Source organism: Anguilla anguilla, chromosome 3, assembly GCF_013347855.1.
Source record: "Anguilla anguilla isolate fAngAng1 chromosome 3, fAngAng1.pri, whole genome shotgun sequence".
NCBI classification, from domain to species: Eukaryota; Metazoa; Chordata; class Actinopteri; order Anguilliformes; family Anguillidae; genus Anguilla; species Anguilla anguilla.
The window spans coordinates 42,135,291-42,156,387 of NC_049203.1; the positions used below are offsets into that span (position 1 = coordinate 42,135,291).

At 43.9% G+C, this 21,097-nt stretch overlaps 2 protein-coding genes across 5 annotated transcripts; one reads left to right on the plus strand and one right to left on the minus strand.

Annotated features, from left to right (window-relative positions):
• setd4 (SET domain containing 4) lies at positions 1–8,168 on the plus strand. The gene is made up of 11 exons (XM_035409485.1): positions 1–489; positions 818–932; positions 1,316–1,411; positions 1,927–1,964; positions 2,355–2,443; positions 3,301–3,730; positions 4,070–4,244; positions 4,899–4,980; positions 5,081–5,161; positions 5,793–5,916; positions 6,302–8,168. Exons 2-11 carry the CDS (start codon positions 860–862, stop codon positions 6,461–6,463), a joined length of 1,350 nt encoding a protein of 449 aa, XP_035265376.1. The 5' UTR covers positions 1–489; positions 818–859; the 3' UTR covers positions 6,464–8,168.
• A 1,595-nt stretch (positions 8,169–9,763) lies between these two features.
• On the minus strand, positions 9,764–20,901 carry cryzl1 (crystallin, zeta (quinone reductase)-like 1). Of its 4 annotated transcripts, none has more exons than XM_035409486.1 (14): positions 20,745–20,901; positions 20,087–20,192; positions 18,692–18,769; positions 17,856–17,928; positions 17,111–17,155; positions 16,859–16,927; positions 16,632–16,765; positions 15,887–15,998; positions 15,291–15,311; positions 13,290–13,388; positions 12,104–12,216; positions 11,759–11,864; positions 10,299–10,344; positions 9,764–10,097 (listed from the first exon to the last, which is right to left on the minus strand). In XM_035409486.1, exons 2-14 carry the CDS (start codon positions 20,147–20,149, stop codon positions 9,998–10,000), a joined length of 1,059 nt encoding a protein of 352 aa, XP_035265377.1. In that variant the 5' UTR covers positions 20,150–20,192; positions 20,745–20,901; the 3' UTR covers positions 9,764–9,997. The 4 variants fall into 4 exon arrangements, with proteins under 4 accessions (XP_035265377.1, XP_035265378.1, XP_035265379.1 ...); XM_035409487.1 differs by lacking the exon at positions 20,745–20,901 and adding an exon at positions 20,582–20,717; XM_035409488.1 differs by lacking the exon at positions 20,745–20,901 and adding an exon at positions 20,440–20,570.
• Positions 20,902–21,097: the final 196 nt, after the last annotated feature.

Sequence of the window (21,097 nt, forward strand, 5' to 3'; positions counted from 1 at the left end):
AGTAACGGGAACCAGCCTCTACTGCGCATGCTTGAGGGCAAAAGTCAATGCAACGTAGAAAACCAAGGTGATTTAACCATAGACACATGTACATATGTCAATGGATTTAACAACCAAAGAATACCTCAACGGTACACTTTTTTGATCGTGAATGTCATTATGTGCAGCAGTTTGTGAAACAATTGTTGTTTTGGTCCAGAGGTCTTGGGAAAATATTTATTAAAATGTGGATATTTTATTGCCCTCAACATGCGCAGTACAGACGTACTTCCAAGACTTCACAAGCTTTGGTTCGCTGAAGGCGTGCTTTTCCTGTCTAGTTAAAATTGCATGCCGACAGCCCGTGTTTTCTCCAGCACTTCGCTAGTTTGGCGATGGTCTCGTAAGAAACTGCACTAGAACGGAAAAACAAAGCAGACGCCACGTGACGTCTTTACTACGGTACCCACCGAGAGCATATGGGACCATATAATCAAATACCGAGTTCAGGTAAAGGTGACTCGTCAACTTAACTTTTTGTTTGCTAACAAACTACCTTGTTGAGGTGATCGCAAGATAGGAGAATGATTATTGCTTCAACTGTAACATTAAACATGAATCGCATAGCCGTGCCATGTGTGAAGTTCACATGTGTCGCTATTGGTATTCTCGTGCCTTGCCGGCATGATACGCGACTGAGCTATTTGTAAATCTGATTTATTAGGTAACGTTTTTTCGCAAACATGTCATACTGAAAACATCACAGCCTTTATTCCTAATTGAATTGGTAGCATGCGCATGTTGTCCCTGCTTTAATTGTGATGAGGTTTCCCATCAGGAGGGGTATCTAGCTACCTCTCCATAGACTCCCAAAATCACCATGGGGGGCCGAAATGGTAGGAGGGAGCGGAGGAAGAAGAGACGGGACAGAAGTCAGAACGTCGATCAAACAGGTAAAGCAGGCTGACGAACAAGCCGTGATTTGCACCCACCGCTGTTCTGCTCACGAGAAGAGTACAAGCAACGTTTTCTTGTTCGCTCATTGTTTGATTTGCTTGATTGGAAGAAACATATTGGATCAATTACAGTGTGCTTAGCTGTAGTTTAAACCTCTAGCTCACAGGACTGTATGATTACTAGAACAGCTAATCCTTATTCCATAGCTTTGTATAGATTTTCCAGTTGTAGGCTAATGCAGTTCTGTGATCTTGTGGATTAAACCTGATGTTTAAACTCTAGCTACGCACACTGAAATTGACCCATGAGGTCGGCATTGTTAATGTATTTTGAAAACATTACTGTTGATAGACATACATGATTGCATGTATTTTTCCAGTGAACCTGTGCCACGACTCTCAGTATGTGGAACTAAGGAAGTGGCTCAACAAACGAGGCTTTAACTCCAAATCCCTGATCCCAGCGCATTTCTCGAGTATGTTTCCTCCCTTCTCCATTCAGTTCAATTCAGTACAGTTTTATCTGTGTAGTGCTTTTTTTCCCCAAGGGCATTATCACCAAGCAGCTTCACAGCAATCCAGGCCTGAACCCAACAAGAGCACATGCAGGGCAACAGTGGTAGCTGTAGAAGGAAGGAGCCTTGAGCAGAACCAGACTCTGAGAGGGAAGCCCATCTGCCTCTGGCTGGTGCCGGTTAATTGGAAAAAGGCTGATTACATAACACATGTATAATAAACATGAAAATGTTAGTGCATAAATGTCAATGACAATTTGTAAATGAAGCTGGGCAAGGATAAGATTATTAATGGTGAGAGACATACTGGAAGGCCAGCAGGTGGTACTGTCAGGCAGAGGACATGCATGATGCTGGAGCTGAACCAACTGCTTGAATGAGGACGGCATACTGGCGGTCTTTAATTATGTGTCAGCGAAGCATTGTGCTGCAAACATTCACTTCTGTCACATTTCATTCTCTAATTGTCCCCCTAGACACTGGGAGAGGACTCATGACGACAAAGGCTATACCGGTAAACAAACTGCATCCCCAAGAATAACATTTGTGCACTTATTTCATTAAAGGGCCTTGCCTTTGTAGTAGCAGCCATGGATGTCATACGTATCATTGAAGTGCATTGCTTAGAGAACTGGGCTTGTAACCTTGAAGGTTGCAGGTTTAATTTCCAGGCAGGGCCCAGCCATTGTACCTTGAGTAAGGTGCTTAAGTTGAATTGCTTCACATCCTGCTGCATAAATGAATGGCGTAAAAAATAAAAATAAAAAAGGCAATATTGTGTAAGTGTTAGTAGTTCCTTTAACTGGGGGGCTGAGGTAATTTGTTCAGTGGGATAATCACTCTTATGCAGTGGTGAGACTTGCAGTAGTCCTGCTCTATGACGCTGTTTTCCTGTCTTATCCAGGTGGGTGGTCTGGTTGTGTCCCTGCCGGAGAGCTGTCTGATGACCTCACAGACTGTCCTTAGCAGCTACCTGGGCAAATACATCAAGAGGTTAGCTTCCTGGAAAAAGGGAATGCCATGTTGTGTGTTAAAGGAATAGGACTTGTGGGCTGATGGTTGCTGTTTTATGAGATCCTGTGTGGTGCAATGCTGCTGAAGCCTTTACACGGAGGAAAATGTCACACCCAATGCGTAGCAGCTTGAGCCATTCCAGGATTTTTTTGGCAGCAAGTGCACTTGATTGAACCATTGGAATCCTCCCATCAACAGGCAGCTTTCTATTACACTTTAGTGCCTTTAGTGTTTATTGTAAGCTCTGGATAAGAGTGTCCTCTAAATGTTTAAAATGTTTAAATAAAAAAAATGTATACAATTAAATTCACGTTACGTAAAATCTGAAAAAGCTCAAACTCCTATGAGAGTGTTATTGTAGACCAGTATTAAGACTAACCATTCCTTCTGTTCTCTCAACATAAAGTAATTTCAGGAGGCTTCCCTTCAGTAACAGGAGCTTGCAGTGCAATATTATAGTATATGAATATGGATGACAAGGCATGCCAAAGAATAGCACATGAATTGACACAGTATTATCCTTTGTCATGGCTCTTCTTGAATATGCTGTGCTGCCTCAAATTGGAATATTTTGGCTTTAATGGTAAAGATTTTCAATGTCAGCAACACTGAGGATTTGGTTGGTCTGAAGAATGTGTTGCATTATTTCCATCTCTTCCTTGAGCAGCCTGTTTTGCGCCAGTGAGTATATCCAGCTGTTTAATTTGGCCAATCTGACATGCATAAAATACAAACTCTAAACTGGTTTAAGTGTGTCTGCAAAGCAAGTAAAACCAGTTAATTCTGTGTCTTTTGAAGTTTTCATTTGTGTTTTCTCTGCTGCCATAATCTTTCAGGTGGAAGCCCTCAGTGTCTCCTGTGTTAGCCCTCTGCGTCTTTCTCATTTCTGAGAGACATTTGGGGGCGGGGTCACAGTGGAAGCCTTACATTGATGTCCTTCCCAAAACCTACACATGTCCTGTCTATTTTTCTGATGATGTCATCAGCCTGTTGCCGGGAGACCTACAGAATAAGGCTTTGGATCAGAGGGGCAGGGTCTTGGAGCTCTTCTCCTCCTCTCTGCCATTTTTTCGTTCACTGCAGCCTCTTTTCAAACGGCCCGTGGATGAAATTTTCACCCTCGATGCTTTGCGGTGGGCATGGTGCAGTGTGAACACGCGCACCGTGTACATGGAGCGCCCGCAGACCCAGTACCTCTCACGGGAGCAGGATGTGTACGCCCTGGCGCCATACCTCGACCTGCTGAACCACTGTGCCTTAGTGCAGGTGAGGACGGCATGACCGCATGTGAATGCGTCACCCAGCACATGCATTTGTCAACCAACACACATGTATGACAGAATGCACACAAAATCACCCATCTCTGGCAAGGAGCCATGTGTGAGATCCTGAGTAGAACACCAGCCCCTCTCAGACAGAAAAAACTGTAGCTCTGGACATCTGGGCTTTTAATTTTGGGTCCAGCTGAGTCTGCAGTAATATTAATAATAAGTTTCTTGTAACTGTTACTTATTACTGTGTAGGTGTGTGCATGTGCCTGTGTTGTAAGTGTATTTGTTCCACCAGATACAGACTGGTGCGTTGACACCAAGCATGTTCCTCCAGGTAGATGCTGGGTTCAGCCAGGAGACGCGGTGCTACGAGATCCGCAGCAGACAGGGCTGCAGGAAGTTCCAGCAGGCCTTCATCTGCTACGGTCCCCATGACAACCAGAAGCTCCTGCTGGAGTACGGCTTTGTTGCCCTGGGAAACCCTCACAGCGTGGTCTATGTGGATCCAAGTGAGCAGTGGAGTATCTTTATTAATAAAAAAAAGCATTGCATTTTTCAGTAAACCCACATGAAGTGAAGGAATGTGATGGCCCAGGGAGAGGCTGGAGGAAACTCCAGTGTCAGCAAAGCTCTTCACTGGCAATTTAAATACAAATGTACAGGAGAAGACAGAATCAGAACTTCTAATTTTAATTGTCTCAGCTTAGAAGTTAAATGAGGTAACAGATGTATGGCGCTTTAGTAAAGTGCGTGATCGGTTATTTGTAAAGTGAATACACAATGCATAGGTGTGTGCGTTTGTGAGTTTTCATGTTGTCTGCTGCTGAGTGATGCTTCTGTCTCTCCTTTGATTGTGCGTGTGAAGGAATGTTTTACAACACTTTGGCATCAAGGTCTGCCGGGCACAGAGCTAGTTATTTAGAGTGACAAATCATTTATATAAATTTAAGCACACACCACATGCATATCACCAAATTGCACATGACCAATATGACATGACAGTGGCTGTATGATTCCCATTCATACGTGGCATTACAGAAACAGCAGTAATGATAAGTTTATTGCTAAGTGTTATTGTTTTAATGCTGTGGAATGTCTTGAATGTCTAAAGTTCTGGAAAATTAGCTGTTTGCATCATCTAAGTTTCAGCTCTTCCTGTTCAGGTGACCTACAGCTCTGTCTCTCTGGAGCAGTGCAGCAGTTTGCCCAGAAGCTGCTGTTCTTGAAGCAGTATGACTTCTTAGCGTAAGTCATTGACATGTTTTCCCCATCCTGCCTGTGTTCCATATTATTTTAGATGAAACCTGCTCAATCAGCTATTTATCCGCCTCTCTCTCTGTGACAGAAACCTGACTTTTGGGCTTGATGGAGCCTCCTGGAGGTTGATGACTGTGCTCAGATTGCTGTCCCTCAAACCAGACCAATAGTAAGATCAGCAGACCTAATGCAAATACTTTGCTGGTGCACAATGAGGCGCTGTCATCTAAGCTGTCTGAAACCCTCACTTCCCTGGGTGATGCTAAACCCAATTGCCGGTCACCTGCCTTGGGCTGCTGGTGAAAGTCGGCAATGGCAAGGATCAAATTCAGTACCAGACCATGGGGCCTGTCCTATACTCAAACAAATTTTTTCCTCCCATTGTAGAATGCCTAGTTGTATTCCCCAATCATGCTAATTGCTGCAGCCTTCGTTAATAATTTAGGAAGGTTCAAAAACATCTACTCTTCCAGAACACATGATGTCAGGCTGCTGCTTCTTTTCCACACTGCTGTGCACAAGTTGAGCATACAAAGATGTGAGTTGGAGGCAGAAACTTCATGTTAGACGCTTCACTATAGCAAACAAACTGTTCGTGCCCGATTGACAAACGGGTTGCTTGTGAGCAATAATTCACAATCAGTATGGCTGAGCTCTCTCTCCCCTGGATGGATGCCTCCAAATATACATTGTCAGTATCATATTTCTTCAAGGGATCTTTAAAAAAAAAAAAAACACAAAAAAAACCTGGTTTTATGTTTAATGTGTGTGTGCGCACGTGTACGTGCATCTCATTTCAGCTCATGTTGGAAAGGTGTCCTATTGGGGGCAGCAGTGAGTCAGGACAGAGAGGAATGGAGTGTTCACTTGGCCAGGATGTTGTGTCAGTACCTTGGGGATGAAAACACTAAAGCGCTGCAGAGGGTGAGTGTATGATGTGTAGATAGTCTGTAGTGTAGAGAAGAACTGCCAAGGGAAGGAAAATGACAATATAGTAATTACAGGTAGATGTTGTTTTATAGGACCCTTCTGTTGTACCCTTGAACAGAGTTTATTTAACCTTACATACCTTGTTACAGTACCCGTCTCTATCCTGGTTTGTGCGTGTATATACAAATTTACAGACTTTAAATATTAAGGACTACTTTATAGTTAAACTATCATTTTCCTTTAGTAGATGTATCTATTGGACATATAAGATGATGGTTGTTTAAATGCCAATTGTTGATTGTAAAATGTATAAATATAGGGTTTGAAATCCCTCCAGAATTTGTGGTGAGATGTCTCTGTGTTTGTATTTTGTGTTCAGTTGTCTGTCCTGAAGCAAGAAGCAGGGGCTGCTGTGAGGGAACAGCTAGCTGTGGTGGAATGTCTCAGACTTGAGGCCCAGGGCATTCTGGGACATTCACAACAAGTCCTGAAGAATCTCCAGGAGGAAGCCCCGCCAAGTGATGTTTCACTACCCACATAAGGAATGTGTGTAACAAGGCCGGCTGAAGGAGGAATCCACCCTCATGATCATGGTCTATATGTCAAAAGGGACTCCCAGCCATAGTGGGGTGCCCAGGTGATCTTCCGGGTCAGTGGACCATAGCTTTCCAATGTCCAAGTAAAGCAGAGATGATGGTCTGGACTAGAAGTGGAGGACCATGTGAGACGGGCCCTGTCTGAGGGAAAAGTGGGCCCTGATTCTGCCTGAGGACTTTTTGCCTGAGGGGATATTTAGCATTGCAGTTCAGTCAGGGTCTTCAGTACTTATTGTGCTGGCCCTTCAGTTTCCAGGAATGTGCCTTCCCTGTGAAAGGGGCTGTTGTCAGATCATTGCACAGAGGAATACAATGAACATTTTTTAAAAATTGTGTGTACTGCAGTTTGTAAGTTCCTGCTTATGTCCTGTAGGTGGCACTATGGGAACATGTTGTGGCACTCATCTTTTTCTCAGACAGCAGGTGGAAAAACAATAAGCAGTCTTGCGTTTTAGGGTACACACTTGATTACCTGCTTGTGGACTGGGGTAGTACTGCCGAGCACAATTGTTGAGCGTGTGCACCAAACATGTGGGCGTGTCTCTGAGTTTTACAGATTTAGCAATTCCTCCGTGCAAATTTTTTTCAACTCCGCTAAAGCAGATGGAGAGCGTTGGTGGACAGCAATTGTCAGGTCATACTACAATTTCTCAGATGGATTTGTCCATGGATTTGGCTGGGCCATTCCAGAATACTGGCATTTCTCATTGTAAACTCCAGGTGTGATTTAATGTTGGCCTTTTCAGAAGTGGCTTCTATTTAGCCACTCCCCCACTGGACAGATCTTTGAAGGGCTGAAGAGATTATTGATCTCTGGGCAGTTTCTCATTTCAGCCAATTCTTTCCCATTTTATTACAATGGAAATAATAATGCTCATATTTTTTTTATAACTTTCTCCAGCTTTAAACTTCCTAATGTCGTCTCACAGTTCCATTGGCAGTTACTTGAGCTTCAAGTAGCATGTCTGATCTGATATGCTCTTTCAATTGAGACCTCACAAAGTTGGTGATATTCATTCTGAAATCATGCAGTTGTGACCAACACAGGTGAATCTGAAGTCAACAAAGGTGGATCTTGTATTCCATTTTCACATTAAATACATAAACAACTGGCCCAGTTTAGGTGAATAGTTCTCAAGTCATTTTCAGGTTTTTATTTTCAATAAAATGTATTTATTAAATCATATTGTAGAGGTTTACATGCGAGTAGAAAAAAAACCCCACTGAAATATTTTAATTTGACTTTGCAATTCAGCAAATGAGAAATAATCAATGGGGGGTGTAACTTTATAAAGGCACTGTCTATGGGTACTGTACTGGGTATGTTTACTTAACTTCTCAAAGGGAATAACACCATGTCTGGTAATAATTTTGGTCAAGTATGCTGGGAAAGCAAAATACTTGTTGGCTAATAAGATTTGTGTAACCTGCATCGGGCATCTGAGAAAGCTCTTTTTGGTGGTGGGAGGAACATGCATTAATGTGTGCTACTTTTGCAGTTGTCTTTCTTACCAATTACACAAGCATGTGGGGAATTTGTATGAATTTCTGTTTCTTGCATACTTTATAGTCATGCAATAGTTCTTGGTGCAGCAGCCATAACATTTCTAAGCCTTCAAGGTTGTATTAAACTATACATTCAAGAGCACAGCACAGGAAACTGGTCTGAGTGAATATCCAGTCCACTGCCTGAAAGCGACCTAAATATGGTTCATGTGGTGCTGCGGTCATGTGGGTGAGTCAGCAGGAAGTATGGGAGATAGACTTTCTTGTGGGGTGGTAGTTGAGCAGAAATGAGGCAGAGAGGGAGGGGGGGCACAGCTGTGGTCCATAGCACTTCCTGCCCCTCCCCCCAGTACGGCCAGGCCCAGGTGATTGCAACCCACCTTCCTCCATGCAAATCCCTCTTATCTTCACGCACACACCACTCTGGAGATGATGAGCTGGATTGTGGGGGTGTAACAGAAGGAGAGAGGGGGTGCATGTCCATGCGAACCATCTTCACTTAGATGTTACAGCTGAGACCTGTCCTAGGGCTACAGCTAAAATAGCTTTTCAGTTAAAGCAGGGTTCTATAGTGCTCCCATTTTTGAAGCATTTGCTCCTGAAAACTGATGTGTGCCAACTTGAAAAATAATTAAGGAACAAATTTACTCATTGGGATGCTGTAGTATGCTAAAGTGTTTAAACATGGTAGCACATTTGCTCCTTGGAAAAAAATGTTAGCATAGAGCCCAGTAAAGCTGGAACAGTAATGAGCTGACTTCCATATTGAAAATTGAAAATATTGAAAATTATACATTACACATATCTGAATGTTGTTTGCTGATATAATCCTGTATTTAAGCAGGTTACTTTATTCTGAGTCACCCACAATTCAGGGACATGGCAGTACAGTTAAAAGACCAGGGTTACTGCAAGAAGAATTAATGGCATTGACCCAAGACGTGATAATGTTTTTGATTGGCCCAGGCAGTTAAAATGTTTGCATAAGTTTCTGATGACCTGCTGGCTTTACAAAGGCTTGTATAGATCTAAAGCAAGAAAATACATTTCTACGTAACTGCAAAGTAGTTTGTACAGTGACATTATGTCACCATTATGACTTTGGCTTACTGCCTAATGGCCTACCTGATAAAGTGCTTAATCATATTTTTGGTTAGAACTATTTTCCAATGGCTCATATAGCCAGCCTCAAGCCAAAATTGGCATAGTTTCCTTCATTACTCCATGTACAGACATTCTTCAGTTATGTGCATGGAAGGAAACAGGTAACTGCATAAAAGAGAACACCACAAAATGTAAACAAATTGACTAGATGCAGAGGTGGCGCAGAAGCATCGGAGGCGGTTCTTGTTATTACTCGACACTTTACTGATCAACTAAAGCAGCAATTACACAATTAGCTCACCTCACTGGATTTGGGTCTGAACGGGTGGCTGAATTTAAGGTCAAAACAAAAACCAGAGATCCTGTGGTTCTTCAGAACCAGGGTTGGGGACTCCTGCTTCATTACAAGCACAGGGCAAGAGAAGCTAAATGAAGCCTGAGGAGTTTCTCTTGCCTCCACCACTGGAGCAGATGTGCACAACTCAGTTTTTCAAACCCCTGGGGTCAGCACATGAGAAATGACATCATGGCCTAACTGTCTCTTAACCATCAGCTGTGTGCACATCCCCATCCTTCGCTGTGATTCCTGGCCCCACCCAAGTTCAGCCCACTTCAATTAAAAAAGGAAACGTATAAAACATTTCAGAGTATTTATATACAACAATATACCATCTAACACTTTGACTTGTAGCATTGTCTTAATACCAGGAACAGGTGAAAGCTGTAAAGTGTGAATGGTTCATACACAAAAAAACAACACAAAATGATGGCCAGAAATGTAGCTACATGGACAGACAAGATGACGACTTGGTGCATGTGATCTGGTTCACTGCCGGGCTACTGTGGAATGCTGGAAAGGCTGGTCCTCCTCAAAGCTGAATCACCACCTTCTTTCTGACTTTCTTCTGCTGCACCATCTCCATGGAAACGGTGGCTTTGTGAAAAGGCACAGGGTCCTCAAGCTGTGGTCTGTATAGAATGGCAAACATTGGGTTTATAGCTTTTTTCATGACCTCGATTACTATTCTCCATGCCCTGCTCTATCTTGTCTTTTTATTTTGCCTTTGTGTTTAAACTCATTTTCCTTTTGTTTATTCATTTTATCTGTAAAGTTGTGTTCTAGACATTATCATCATCAGCAGACACACACGGGATGGCAGCATGCTGTACCTCAGAGTTCCACTGGAGAGCTTCTCAACCACATCTTTCATTATGTCTGAGGGGTGGGTGTTAAGATTGAAACACTGCACCGGATATTCATATCGATCAAGAGTTCCACACTAAGCCAGAAAAAGTACTTCCACTGCAAACAAACATTCCAGTTTGGTATGAGTCGATAATATCAACAATCAAGGTAATTAAAATGAGCTATTATTATCTATGATTATTTTCAGGAAAAACAGAAAATGCAGAGAGGCCTATAGTCAGGGTTGCTGGCATGTGTTAAACTGGAAGTGTACTTGAAACGAACGTCAGCTAGTTTGTACAAACTAAATGACACGTTTGTGGAGAAATCAAAACTCTGCATTGACTTCAGCCATCACAGTGTGCAGATCCCTGCTGGCTAAACTTGCCGAGACGTTTGCACACCAACATCAGTTTGGAGATTACCTGCAATTGGTCTAAAACAGGGCTGCCCAACCCTGTTCCTGGAAAACTAAAATCCTGTATATGTTTTCTTTTCAACCCTAATTTGGCACTCCTGATTCTAGCAATTAGCCGTTCAATGAGATGTCTAGCTATTGAATGAGGTGTGCTTTGTTAGGGTTGGAGTGAAAACCAACAGCATGGTAGATCTACAGAAACAGGGTTGAGCAGCCCTGGTCTAAAATGGGTGGGTGTGTCCAGTCTCCTTGTCCTATTGCGTGGACAAATATCTTCTCTTTCTTCTTTTCTTTTTTCCAGCACTAAATAAACTGAAGTGACTTTGAAGTCATCAACATCCATCTGTCCATGTTTCTGCTCCTTTACCGCAGCCATTGTTGTGTTCTGTTTGCTTTTGCCATGTTCTGCAGCAAACACTGTCCTTTCTGTGTTTCCTGTGGTTATCACAACAGTAGAATCTGAATCTGCGTCAGCCACTGGTGCAGAGTTTCACCAAACAAACAGTTCAAATCCGCAAAGAACATACACTTTTTCCGATTGTGCTGCTGTTCGGCTGTGAATGTTTTAGAACTGAAACAGGACTTCAAGTAAAGTCCAGTTGCAGAGCACTACAGGTCTTGTGAGAGACTGAAACAAATGCCCTTTTCTCTGTGGCCAATGATATACTTTAGCTTGTTGAAATGTTTACCCCACCACCAAACTACCGGAGTACCAGACATGCCCAGGAAACATCCAGCTGCTTGCTAGATTCTAGCGAGAGAGTGTAGTAAAATGAAGCAAACTAATCACAGTGCATTAGAAGGAATGTTCTAAACATTAGAGAAAGTTCTTCCTGGCTTCTATGGATGATTTCCTGTCATTGTGAGCTGGCTGCTCATTAATCAGAAAGCCACTTTTGAAGTTGTAAGGAGAGAGGCAACACTGGGGAGGAAGTAGCTAGGAGAGGAAAGGCCCTGATTTGGGAGTTACAATCTTGATGGGGGAGTGGCCAGGAGAGATGGAGCCCTGGTGGGGGTAAAGGATACGGAGGTATCTCCCTTGACAGGCTCGGGATGCACCCCACACCTCTTCATTTAGGAAGGACAGGGAGGCTCCTTTCAGAAAGAGACTGCGGCTGTCTGGGGGATCCAGCTGGGGGAGGAGCAGCCACCACATAGTTAGAGTCAGACCTGACAGCAGTACACACAAAGGTGCTCTCAAATAAAGCGATATTTACCTTTAAACCAAATAAAATCTGAATCTACAGACCACCCTATAGGCTTTCTTTGTATAATCTAAAACCCCTCCAACAGTGCACATTTGATCAAAGCGCTGCAGCCAGTCCCACACTGTCTGCACATCTCTGTGCCAGTCCCCTGACTCCACCCCACCTGCAGGTTTTCCTCTGAGGTGATCCAGTGACCTCCGACCCCCAGCAGTGTGATGATGTCATGCTTGTGTGGGAGCAGGCGTCGGTGGTCGGGCTCTTCGTCGTAAAGCCTCACTACAAGAACAGAGAAGAACAGGTTCAACGCTCTGTGCTAGGACTACCATGTTACTTCCCAGTCAGAAAAAATATTCCAAAAACTGGTGTGAAGAGGCCTCTAGAGCCTCTTTACTCCAGAAAAATCTGCCTGGACCTTGTCTATGATCACATAGCATCTCATTCTTTTAAATGTAGGCCTAAATCTTAACTGCCATATTTTGTAATGTGTATTTTACAACTCAAAACACTAAGTTGACTACTACCTCACATATCACACTGAATACCACTGGTACCCTGTCAGTGAGTAGATAGTGGTAGCTAATGCAAGGCTAACGCAAGGATTGCTGGCTTTTGCCTCTCCCACCTTGAGAGGACAAAATCAATTGCGTCCCAGTACTGCACTAACCTGACTACGTTACAGGCAGTTAACAGACACTTTTATCCAGAGGGACTTAGCATAGCTTTTTTTTGTTGCACATTTTTTATTTTTACATAGTATTCATTTATGTAGCTGGATATACAGTGAGCTCCATAATGTTTGGGAAGAAGACATTTTTTCTTGATTTGCCTCTGTACTCCACAATTTTAGATTTGTAATAAAACAATTCACGTGAGGTTAAATTGTACATTCTCAGCTTATATTAAAGGGTATTTTTATACATTTTGGTTTCACCATGTAGAAATGACAATACGTTTTATGTATCCACATGTGAACTGTTTGATTAGTGATCTAAAATTCTGGAGTACAGAGCCAAATCAAGAAAAAAATATGTCTGTCCAAATCATTATGGATCTCACTGTATACTGAAGCAATTACGTTTCAGTACCTTGCTCAAGGGTACAACAGTGGTGTCCTACTTGGAAATCAAACCTGCAACCTTTAGGTTACAAATCCAGCCAGCAGTACTTATAATGGAAAATGAGCATGTCTGTGCCATCGAGCTCAGATTGATCAACCACTTCACGTCTACCTGCCAGGGATCTGTGGCATGTATTCGTAAATGATGACAGTATGAAAATTAAATAACTGGCCAATCCCCTCGTCTGCCTGGCATGTCCTGTCCTGCCTACACACAAGGGGAAGCCCTCACCTCCAGAATCAACCACGATGTCCACACCCAGGCCACCCGTCTCCTCCAGACATGACTCCACCAGGTCCACCTTTCCGTCTGATAGGCTGATTACCCGCGCTGAGGAGGGGGGCAGAAAATAACCACTTTTAGAGTCCACTTTGATAGAGTATCCAATCACACTCGCTAACACATCACACTGTTCAGAGTAACCAATCTCACTCTCTAACTTAACCCAGTGCTCACAGTATCCAATCGCACTCACTAACTCATCACGCTACTCAGGGTATCCAATCACACTCACTAACTCATCACACTGCTCAGAGCATCCAATCACACTGCTCAGAGTATCCAATCACACTCACTAACTCATCACACTGCTCAGAGCATCCAATCACACTGCTCAGAGTATCCAATCACACTCACTAACTCATCACACTGCTCAGAGCATCCAATCACACTGCTCAGAGTATCCAATCACACTCACTAACTCATCACACTGATCAGAGCATCCAATCACACTGCTCAGAGTATCCAATCACACTCACTAACTCAACTCACTGCTCAGGGTATCCAATCACACAAACTCACTCAATGAATGATCACCTTTCTGCTTTATTCCTTAATTCTCACAGGTTTCAAATTGCCTGTGTGCATGCGTCAGTCCCACCACAGTCACATATGCCTTATGTGACTGTAGTGATACTGAGGGACTGCTCACTGTGTGTGGCCCTGGCTGATAAAAGACAAGGTCCAGGGTCTCCTACTGGTACTCATCTGCAACCCAAAGTCATACTGTACTGCCATGAATAGATGCCAAGCAACAATATCATAAAAATGAATGCTAATTCTTTGCACCGTGTGAAACGGTACTTAATCATAAACACACCTGTGCTGACACATGCTCCCACAGAACCCAAGGTTTAAGGTTTAAGGTCTGCTAAGTGATTACCATGTACTGTCATGTATACAGTTGGGTAACTACTGAATGTATAGATTAACACCATAGACTGTAGAAAAATACGGACAAGGTCCCTGTGACGTCACCCATTGACTCTCCGTGGGCTTGGTGAAAAGCATTTTCAAGTCCAGGAAGTGCAGTCTGTGGGCTCCGCCATGTTGTACAAATTGGAGCCAGAGACTGTGCAGTAGGGAAATGAAGTCTGGTCGTCCACTAAGCGTGAGATACAGAGGCTCAGGGGTGATGCAAACTGCCCCTGATTCATCCACAAATTATTAGCCTTGTCCAAATAACACAATAACTTAACAAACTGAGTGACATTAGACAAAGAAAAAACATCTATTGCGACTACATTTTCTTGTGGAAAAAATTTACTCCATAACTTGACCGTATTGTTACCATTGACTTGCGCTATACTGAAACACCTATACTGGAGCTAGCTGAACTGGCGCTAGTAAGCAACGTTCTCAACAAGACAAGGAAGTGAGCTTTAAAGATGCAGCCCAGTTTTGGCCACTTAGTTAACACTTTTCCAAAGGTTACAGACTGCGACCAACCTGGGAATCAATCCCACTTATTTCTGTTTACAAGCCACGTTCCTTAGCAACAGCACCCCCACACTTCCCAGTATAACAGTTTTTCTCCATTTAGATCAAGAGCAAACATTCACGATCTGAAAAGAATACATTTTTTTCAGTCTCTGGACGAAGAGCAGGATGGTCCTGCTGGAACCTCAACAAAGCCTCCCAGAGTAAGCCTGTCCTTCCACCGCCAAGGGACAGACTCGCCCTTCTGTCTCAATGTCAGGCAAGACTTTTTAAAACCTTTACCTATCGGTCTGAGGTTGATTAAAATAGAAACATTATCCATCTAATCAATTAGGCAGCACCCCAACCGGGCCCCCTGGCAAAGCCTTGGCTTTCACAATGTCAGCGCCAAGTCAGTCAGTCCCAGACCAAGCACCTGATGAGTTAGTTGCAGGGAATATTTCCCCCTTGGAGATGTGCATTACATGGGTGGCTGACGCTCCACAACAAAGACACCCAGACACACGCACTTACCCACCACAGACTCCTGGACACCTTCAGCGGGGGCCAGAAGAACAGAAAGAGCAGAGAGAGCAGAGTCAGTAAGAAAAGCAGTGAGGCAGAGACAGGACAAGCCCTCATACCTGCCAATCGAGGGTGGAGGCAGGGCTACCCAGCACCTGAACTTCCAATTAAATTATAATGGGGGATATCCCAAAGGATTTTGGGTTTATAGTTGGGATTCCACAGAGGATATTGTTTTATCCTTATTGACATATACTGTATGTACAGTGTCTCTCCCTCTTCCTCTCTCTCTTACACACACACAAACTTAACTCAGTGCTCAAAAGGAAAGCATTAAAAATAAAGGCAGTCATTAAATATGTATAAGAAGCAGGTAGTGGAACAGCAGACAGAATGCACAGGGAGAGATAAAGCGCTTGAAATGAGCAGAAAAGAGCTGTAACTCACCGTGATTTGCACAGAAGATCCTCATTATGGGAGAAAGAGACATGCTAGCCCCACTCCATATATGCAGGGCGCTTTCACACCCGGTCACAGTCTAAGGCTGTCTCCCAGGCCACGCTCAACCCAGAGCCCCACCGATGCCCCCCCGGCCCTGCTCTTACCCACGTGCGGGCGGAGCTGCTCCAGGAACAGCTGGTCCTCGTGGGAAAGGGCACAGGCCAGCACCTTCACCCCATGATAGTGAGCCAACTGGATGGCGAGCACTCCAAAAGGCTGGACACATATACACACAGGTATACACACACACACGCATGCGCACACACAAAAATACAAACACACACAGGTACGCACACACGCGTGCACACACACAAACACACACAAAAAGAGAGAGGAAAGCGATCTTCAGGTATTACAGCAGACATGTCTTCTCTCCTCTAGGCTCAACATTCTCCATGTATGTTCTATTCCCATAGATGTGAACTTGTGAACATGCATCAATACAGCCTAGCTCCACAATGACAGGTCCTGCACATTTACCCAGCACAACCATTTAGGTGCTAACCAAGAGCAACATGTCAGTGAGGTGTGCTGGGGGAACTGGCACTGTTGTGTGTGTGTGTGTGTGTGTGTGTGCATGTGCGTATGGAGTACATGTGTGCGGAATGTGTGAGAGGGTGGGTTTGTGTAAATTATACTGGGGCAGCGGGACAGTAGTGTTTGTGTGTGTGTGTGTGTGTGTGTGTATCTGTGCACGTGTGTGCGTAAGGAGTACATGTGTGTTGAGTGTGTAAGAGGGGGAGTTTGTGTAATTATACTGGAGCAGTGGGACAGTAGTGTTTGTGTGTGTGTGTGTGTGTGTGTGTACAGTATGTGTGCGTGGGACAGTGAAACCGAGCGGACTCGTACACTGGCTCCATCCAGCAGAAGCAAGGTGTGCCCGGCAGCCATGCGGGCGAGGGTGTGTAGTGCTGTGTACGCGCGGACTCCATCCTGTATCGAACCCGCTGCCTCCACCCAGCTCACTTTCTCTGGCTTCCGCACTGTGGAACAGACACAAAATCATATGAACACATATGCATTTTCAATAACTTCACAGTGCTAAACCGTCTTGCAGTGCAACTCAAATAACATACCCAGGTAATGCTCATCAATCAGGATGACGTCACACAGACCAGACACCTCTGCAGCGAGGGGGAGTACTCCTGTGGATCACAGAGGGGGCCGGGTTAACAGAGCAGTGACAGATCCACGAGCCAGGAGCATGACCACACCTCCAAGTGTCAGAGCCTAAGGTTTCCACAGCAACAGAAAAGATGATAAATGAAAACCTTCATATCATCCCTCCGTTTTGTCTGCACATAAGCACAGCCACCGAGTGCTCTTACCCACAACTTCGTCATCAGGCTGAAAAAATGTCACCTTGGGCCCAACTGGGGGAAAAGAAAAAGAAAAACAAGTGAGAGCCTTAATCATTAACAACTGCGGTTTCATTCACTGACGAACCCGACTTGTTTGCATTGAGCGGGTCAAGGATGCAGCAGTCTGTTACTGGGTCAGAGGCAGCTGGTTTTACAACCGCACAGGGCAGTAAACACTGATAGCAGGTCACGCAGAAGACAAGCGCAAACCTCCTTGAATTACAATTATACAGCGATACACACTGCCGAACACTGTGCTTCACTGGCCTCATGCTGCATTTCACACTATTTCACGCGGTCCAATGCTGCATTTCATGCATTCAAACTACATTTCACAGTCCAACACTGCATTTCACACTGCCCAACACTGCATTTCACACTGCCCAACACTGTGTTGCAAACTACCCAAAATTGGCTTGCACTCGCATTGCATTTCACAGCGCGTTTTACTGTCCAATGCTACGGCTTCAGATGATCTGTGGTCACGTGAGCACTCAAGGAAGGTCTACGGTGATAAAAGCTGTATGATCATAAAACACACACCTTAACAGTAGCATGTGTGCACACCATGTGCACAGCTGCTGTGTTAAAGAAAGGAGTGCTGAACACAGCATGAGCACTGGCTGCACACAGCAGCAAAATCCCAGTGACACAAGGGGATTTCTATCACACAAGGGTGTGACAGCCTCCACCACCCCCATGCGTACTTTACCTTGCAGCACGATGCCAGCAATCTCCCTCGCCACAGGAACCAGGTCTTTCTGGAGCTGCAGGTCTTCCAGGAGCTGGAGACACAGAACAGAAACAGCGTCGATCTAATGCCTCAGGATGTTTTGTTAATGCGTCAAAAATATATTTTAGACGTTCTATTCCTCTACCCGTCCAATAAAAATACAAAACTGAAACAGGCACCCTTATCTCTTTATGGCCAAACACTGAAGATACAGAGCATGAAAAGACCAGAAGACCAAACATACTACATGATAGTCAAGGGAAGTACTGCGGGCGACTGAACGAGAACATGAGAGCAGAAAGCAGGAGGAGGATTTAGGGCCGAATACAGTTTAAAGGGCCTCATAAGAGGCTGTTTAAACTGAGTAGTATGAAAGTTGGAGGCTGGCTGACTAGAGCAGATAATTCCACCACATGGCTCCTTACACTTATCGCTGACATCAATAAGGGCAGCACCCTACTGATCCAACTACCTGCACCACAGAATGTACCGCCACAATCGCACCTGTCACAAAATGCATCCGCACAATCTTACTGGCATCACAGAACGTACCAGCACAGTCCCACCTATGCCACACCATGCACCTCCACAACGCTGCATGTGTCACAGAATGTACACGCACAACCCTAGAGAAACTTCTAGACTTCTTTGTGATTTTTAATGACTCCTGGACCTCTATGTGGTTATAGTCTCTTAGTATTACGCACCTATTCTGACTGATGGTACAACCTGCACGTGGAATATCTCACAATTTTTCTCCAGAATACACCACACTTATTCGCAACAGGATGGACAGAACAACATAGCAAATTCACCTTGACGTCCAATGGACTCAGGGCACAGGCCTTCACTTGAACTTTGACCTGGTAGTTTCCTAGTGTGCCTGGGAGGTCCTGTGGTATGGAAGAAATAAAGAAGGCATGGTTTTTATTTGTTGAGTCCAATGGGGATGTTTGAGCAATGGCTGATAACTTCACTTTGAAGCATGAGTACCACTATACAGTATATACAGTAAGACCATTGACTGAATCATTCCATGTTAAATTAGAATAAAATTGATGTGACCCTCATAAATACAGCAAAGAGCAGTGATGGTTGGTAAAACTACATAATAATTGTTCTATGAATGCTGATGATTTTTGTACATACCCATGCTATTTACATTTCAATCACTTAGCAGATATTCATATCCAGAGGAACAAGCAAAACTGCTGAAACTTAAGTCTCAGCAATATAAAATAGTGGTATCACCAAGGCACAGAGAGCACATTTATAATAAATAGGTGTAATATCAACCTAACAAAATCATTTGTATTCTAACAAAAGTAAATACGACAGATAACCCAGCTGCTCTATACCTATACCTATAACATTATCCCAAAAAGAAAACTAATCTAAAAAAGAAAGGATAGCTAAAGGGGGTCAGGGGAGCCATGGTGTTATCTGAAGCAGTGGGTTGTCAGCCTGCTTCAGAAGATGGGCAGGATTTTTGCTGTCCTGACCGCTCATTCCACCTCAGGCCAGAACAGATAGGAGACAGGACCTGGAAGCTAGGTACGGAGAGAGGGAGGCAGCAGGTGCCCAGGACGAGGAGGTCTAGTTGGTGTGCAGGGTCTGATGACCTTTTGAAGATAAAATTGAACTGTCCCTTTAGCTGCCCAATACTAAAGTGTTGAATTTGATGCGACCTGATATTGGTAGCCAGCAGACGAAGATCAGAAGAGGAGTGACATGGCTGAGCCTGGCTGTAGATCAGACGGGCAACAGTGTTCTAGACGAGCTGCAGAGGTCTGATGGTGGAGGCAGTTGTAGTACTCCAGACAGGAGATGACCAGTACCTGGTCTAAGAGTTGAGCTGAGTAGGCAAGGAGAGATGGACTCTGGATGTTGTACAGGACAACACCCTTCTGCATGCCTGACACACTGTGGAGATGTTCTTGAAGGACAGTTTGTTGACCGGTATCACTCCAAGATACCTAGCAGATGCCTATATAATTGCCACTTTAAGTTTTGATCCGCTCCTGCAAAATCACAGTACCGTAGCCTCATTATTTGTTACGGAATTTAAGTCGTGTCTGAGACTGGCCATCCACACGTGCTTATAAATTTATTCATTTTGTACAATATTTAAATAAGAGTAATTTACTGTAGGAAAGATGCAAGACATAAAACATCAACCTACTGTAGGTTTGGCCAGGCACAGCACTCACCGTTTCTTGGATGAAAAATCTGACATCTGAGCTTCCACTCGATTTACAGTACAACCCCTTCATATTGCGAGCAGACCCTGGATGTTCTTTCTTGCGGTCAGTTGCTCTGGAGGAAGGAGAATGGAAACACAACTTTACTACCCGGTTGAACTGCCACAGGAAACTGCCACATTACTAGTCTGTTATTCTGCCCTACCTAGCATGCGACACGTTTACATTTTAACTTCCATTTTCTGACATTTTACGTTTTTGAAAATTGAATGGCTACATCGCCTTCCTTCTGAGAGGATAGCAAAAATGTTATCCGCTAATTTGCGTGTAAGCAGATGTCCGTACAACGACAACTCAATCACCGTGCATGCCACTTTTGTTCTCTAATTTAATGTAACTGGCTCGGTTGTTTTTGTTTTCAGTCAACAAGGCGTGCAGAGGGATGATCATCTGGATCGTCGTATCGCGAATGTAGCCTAATTTAGCAGAGTTAAGCTAAGTTACCTGGCAATATAACTAAAATAACATTTTGAAGCAAGCTACTTGGCTACTTCAAAATGCTATCGATGGTGAAGCAACGTGTGTGGCTATGGAATTTTGCCAAGCAGTGTTGAAATGCTAGTCCAAAAATGCTTGTCATGACATCAATAATAAGAGACAACCCTACCCAAAACCGACACTCCTGTTGTTACAATGAAACGTCCCGCTTTCGCTGCCTGCCGCAGATCTTATTTACAACCGTAAACAGCGTACCGGTACGCATTACTTCATTGGACAAACTTAACTGCGGAAAAAATCAACCACGAGTTTTCTGCTTAAACTCGATTGGTCATTGTTTGCTGTCAATTTATGTACGCGTTTTATTTTATTTGTCTTTGAGCCTATCACTTAGTCCAGATGGTTGTCATTAGGAAGCAAGAACCAGTTAGTGAATTTCTCAAAGATGACGTAAATAAAGACTGCCCTTCCCCCGGCAACAACCGATCCAGGTTCACCTAACCTAACCCGCATTCAAAACTC

Bases quoted from the DNA above. Each gene is read 5' to 3' on its own strand.
- setd4 (XM_035409485.1), top strand. From the start codon at position 860: ATGGGGGGCCGAAATGGTAGGAGGGAGCGGAGGAAGAAGAGACGGGAC. The intron at 3,731-4,069 runs GTGAGGACGGCA...ATGTTCCTCCAG, and splicing joins ACCACTGTGCCTTAGTGCAG to GTAGATGCTGGGTTCAGCCA. The intron at 5,917-6,301 runs GTGAGTGTATGA...TTTTGTGTTCAG, and splicing joins ACACTAAAGCGCTGCAGAGG to TTGTCTGTCCTGAAGCAAGA.
- cryzl1 (XM_035409486.1), bottom strand. From the start codon at position 20,149: ATGAAGGGGTTGTACTGTAAATCGAGTGGAAGCTCAGATGTCAGATTT. The intron at 13,389-15,290 runs GTAAGTGCGTGT...CCCCCTCCTCAG, and splicing joins TGTCCAGGAGTCTGTGGTGG to CGCGGGTAATCAGCCTATCA. The intron at 10,345-11,758 runs GTATCCTTTACC...CCCACCCCTCAG, and splicing joins CTGTCAAGGGAGATACCTCC to ACATAATGAAAGATGTGGTT.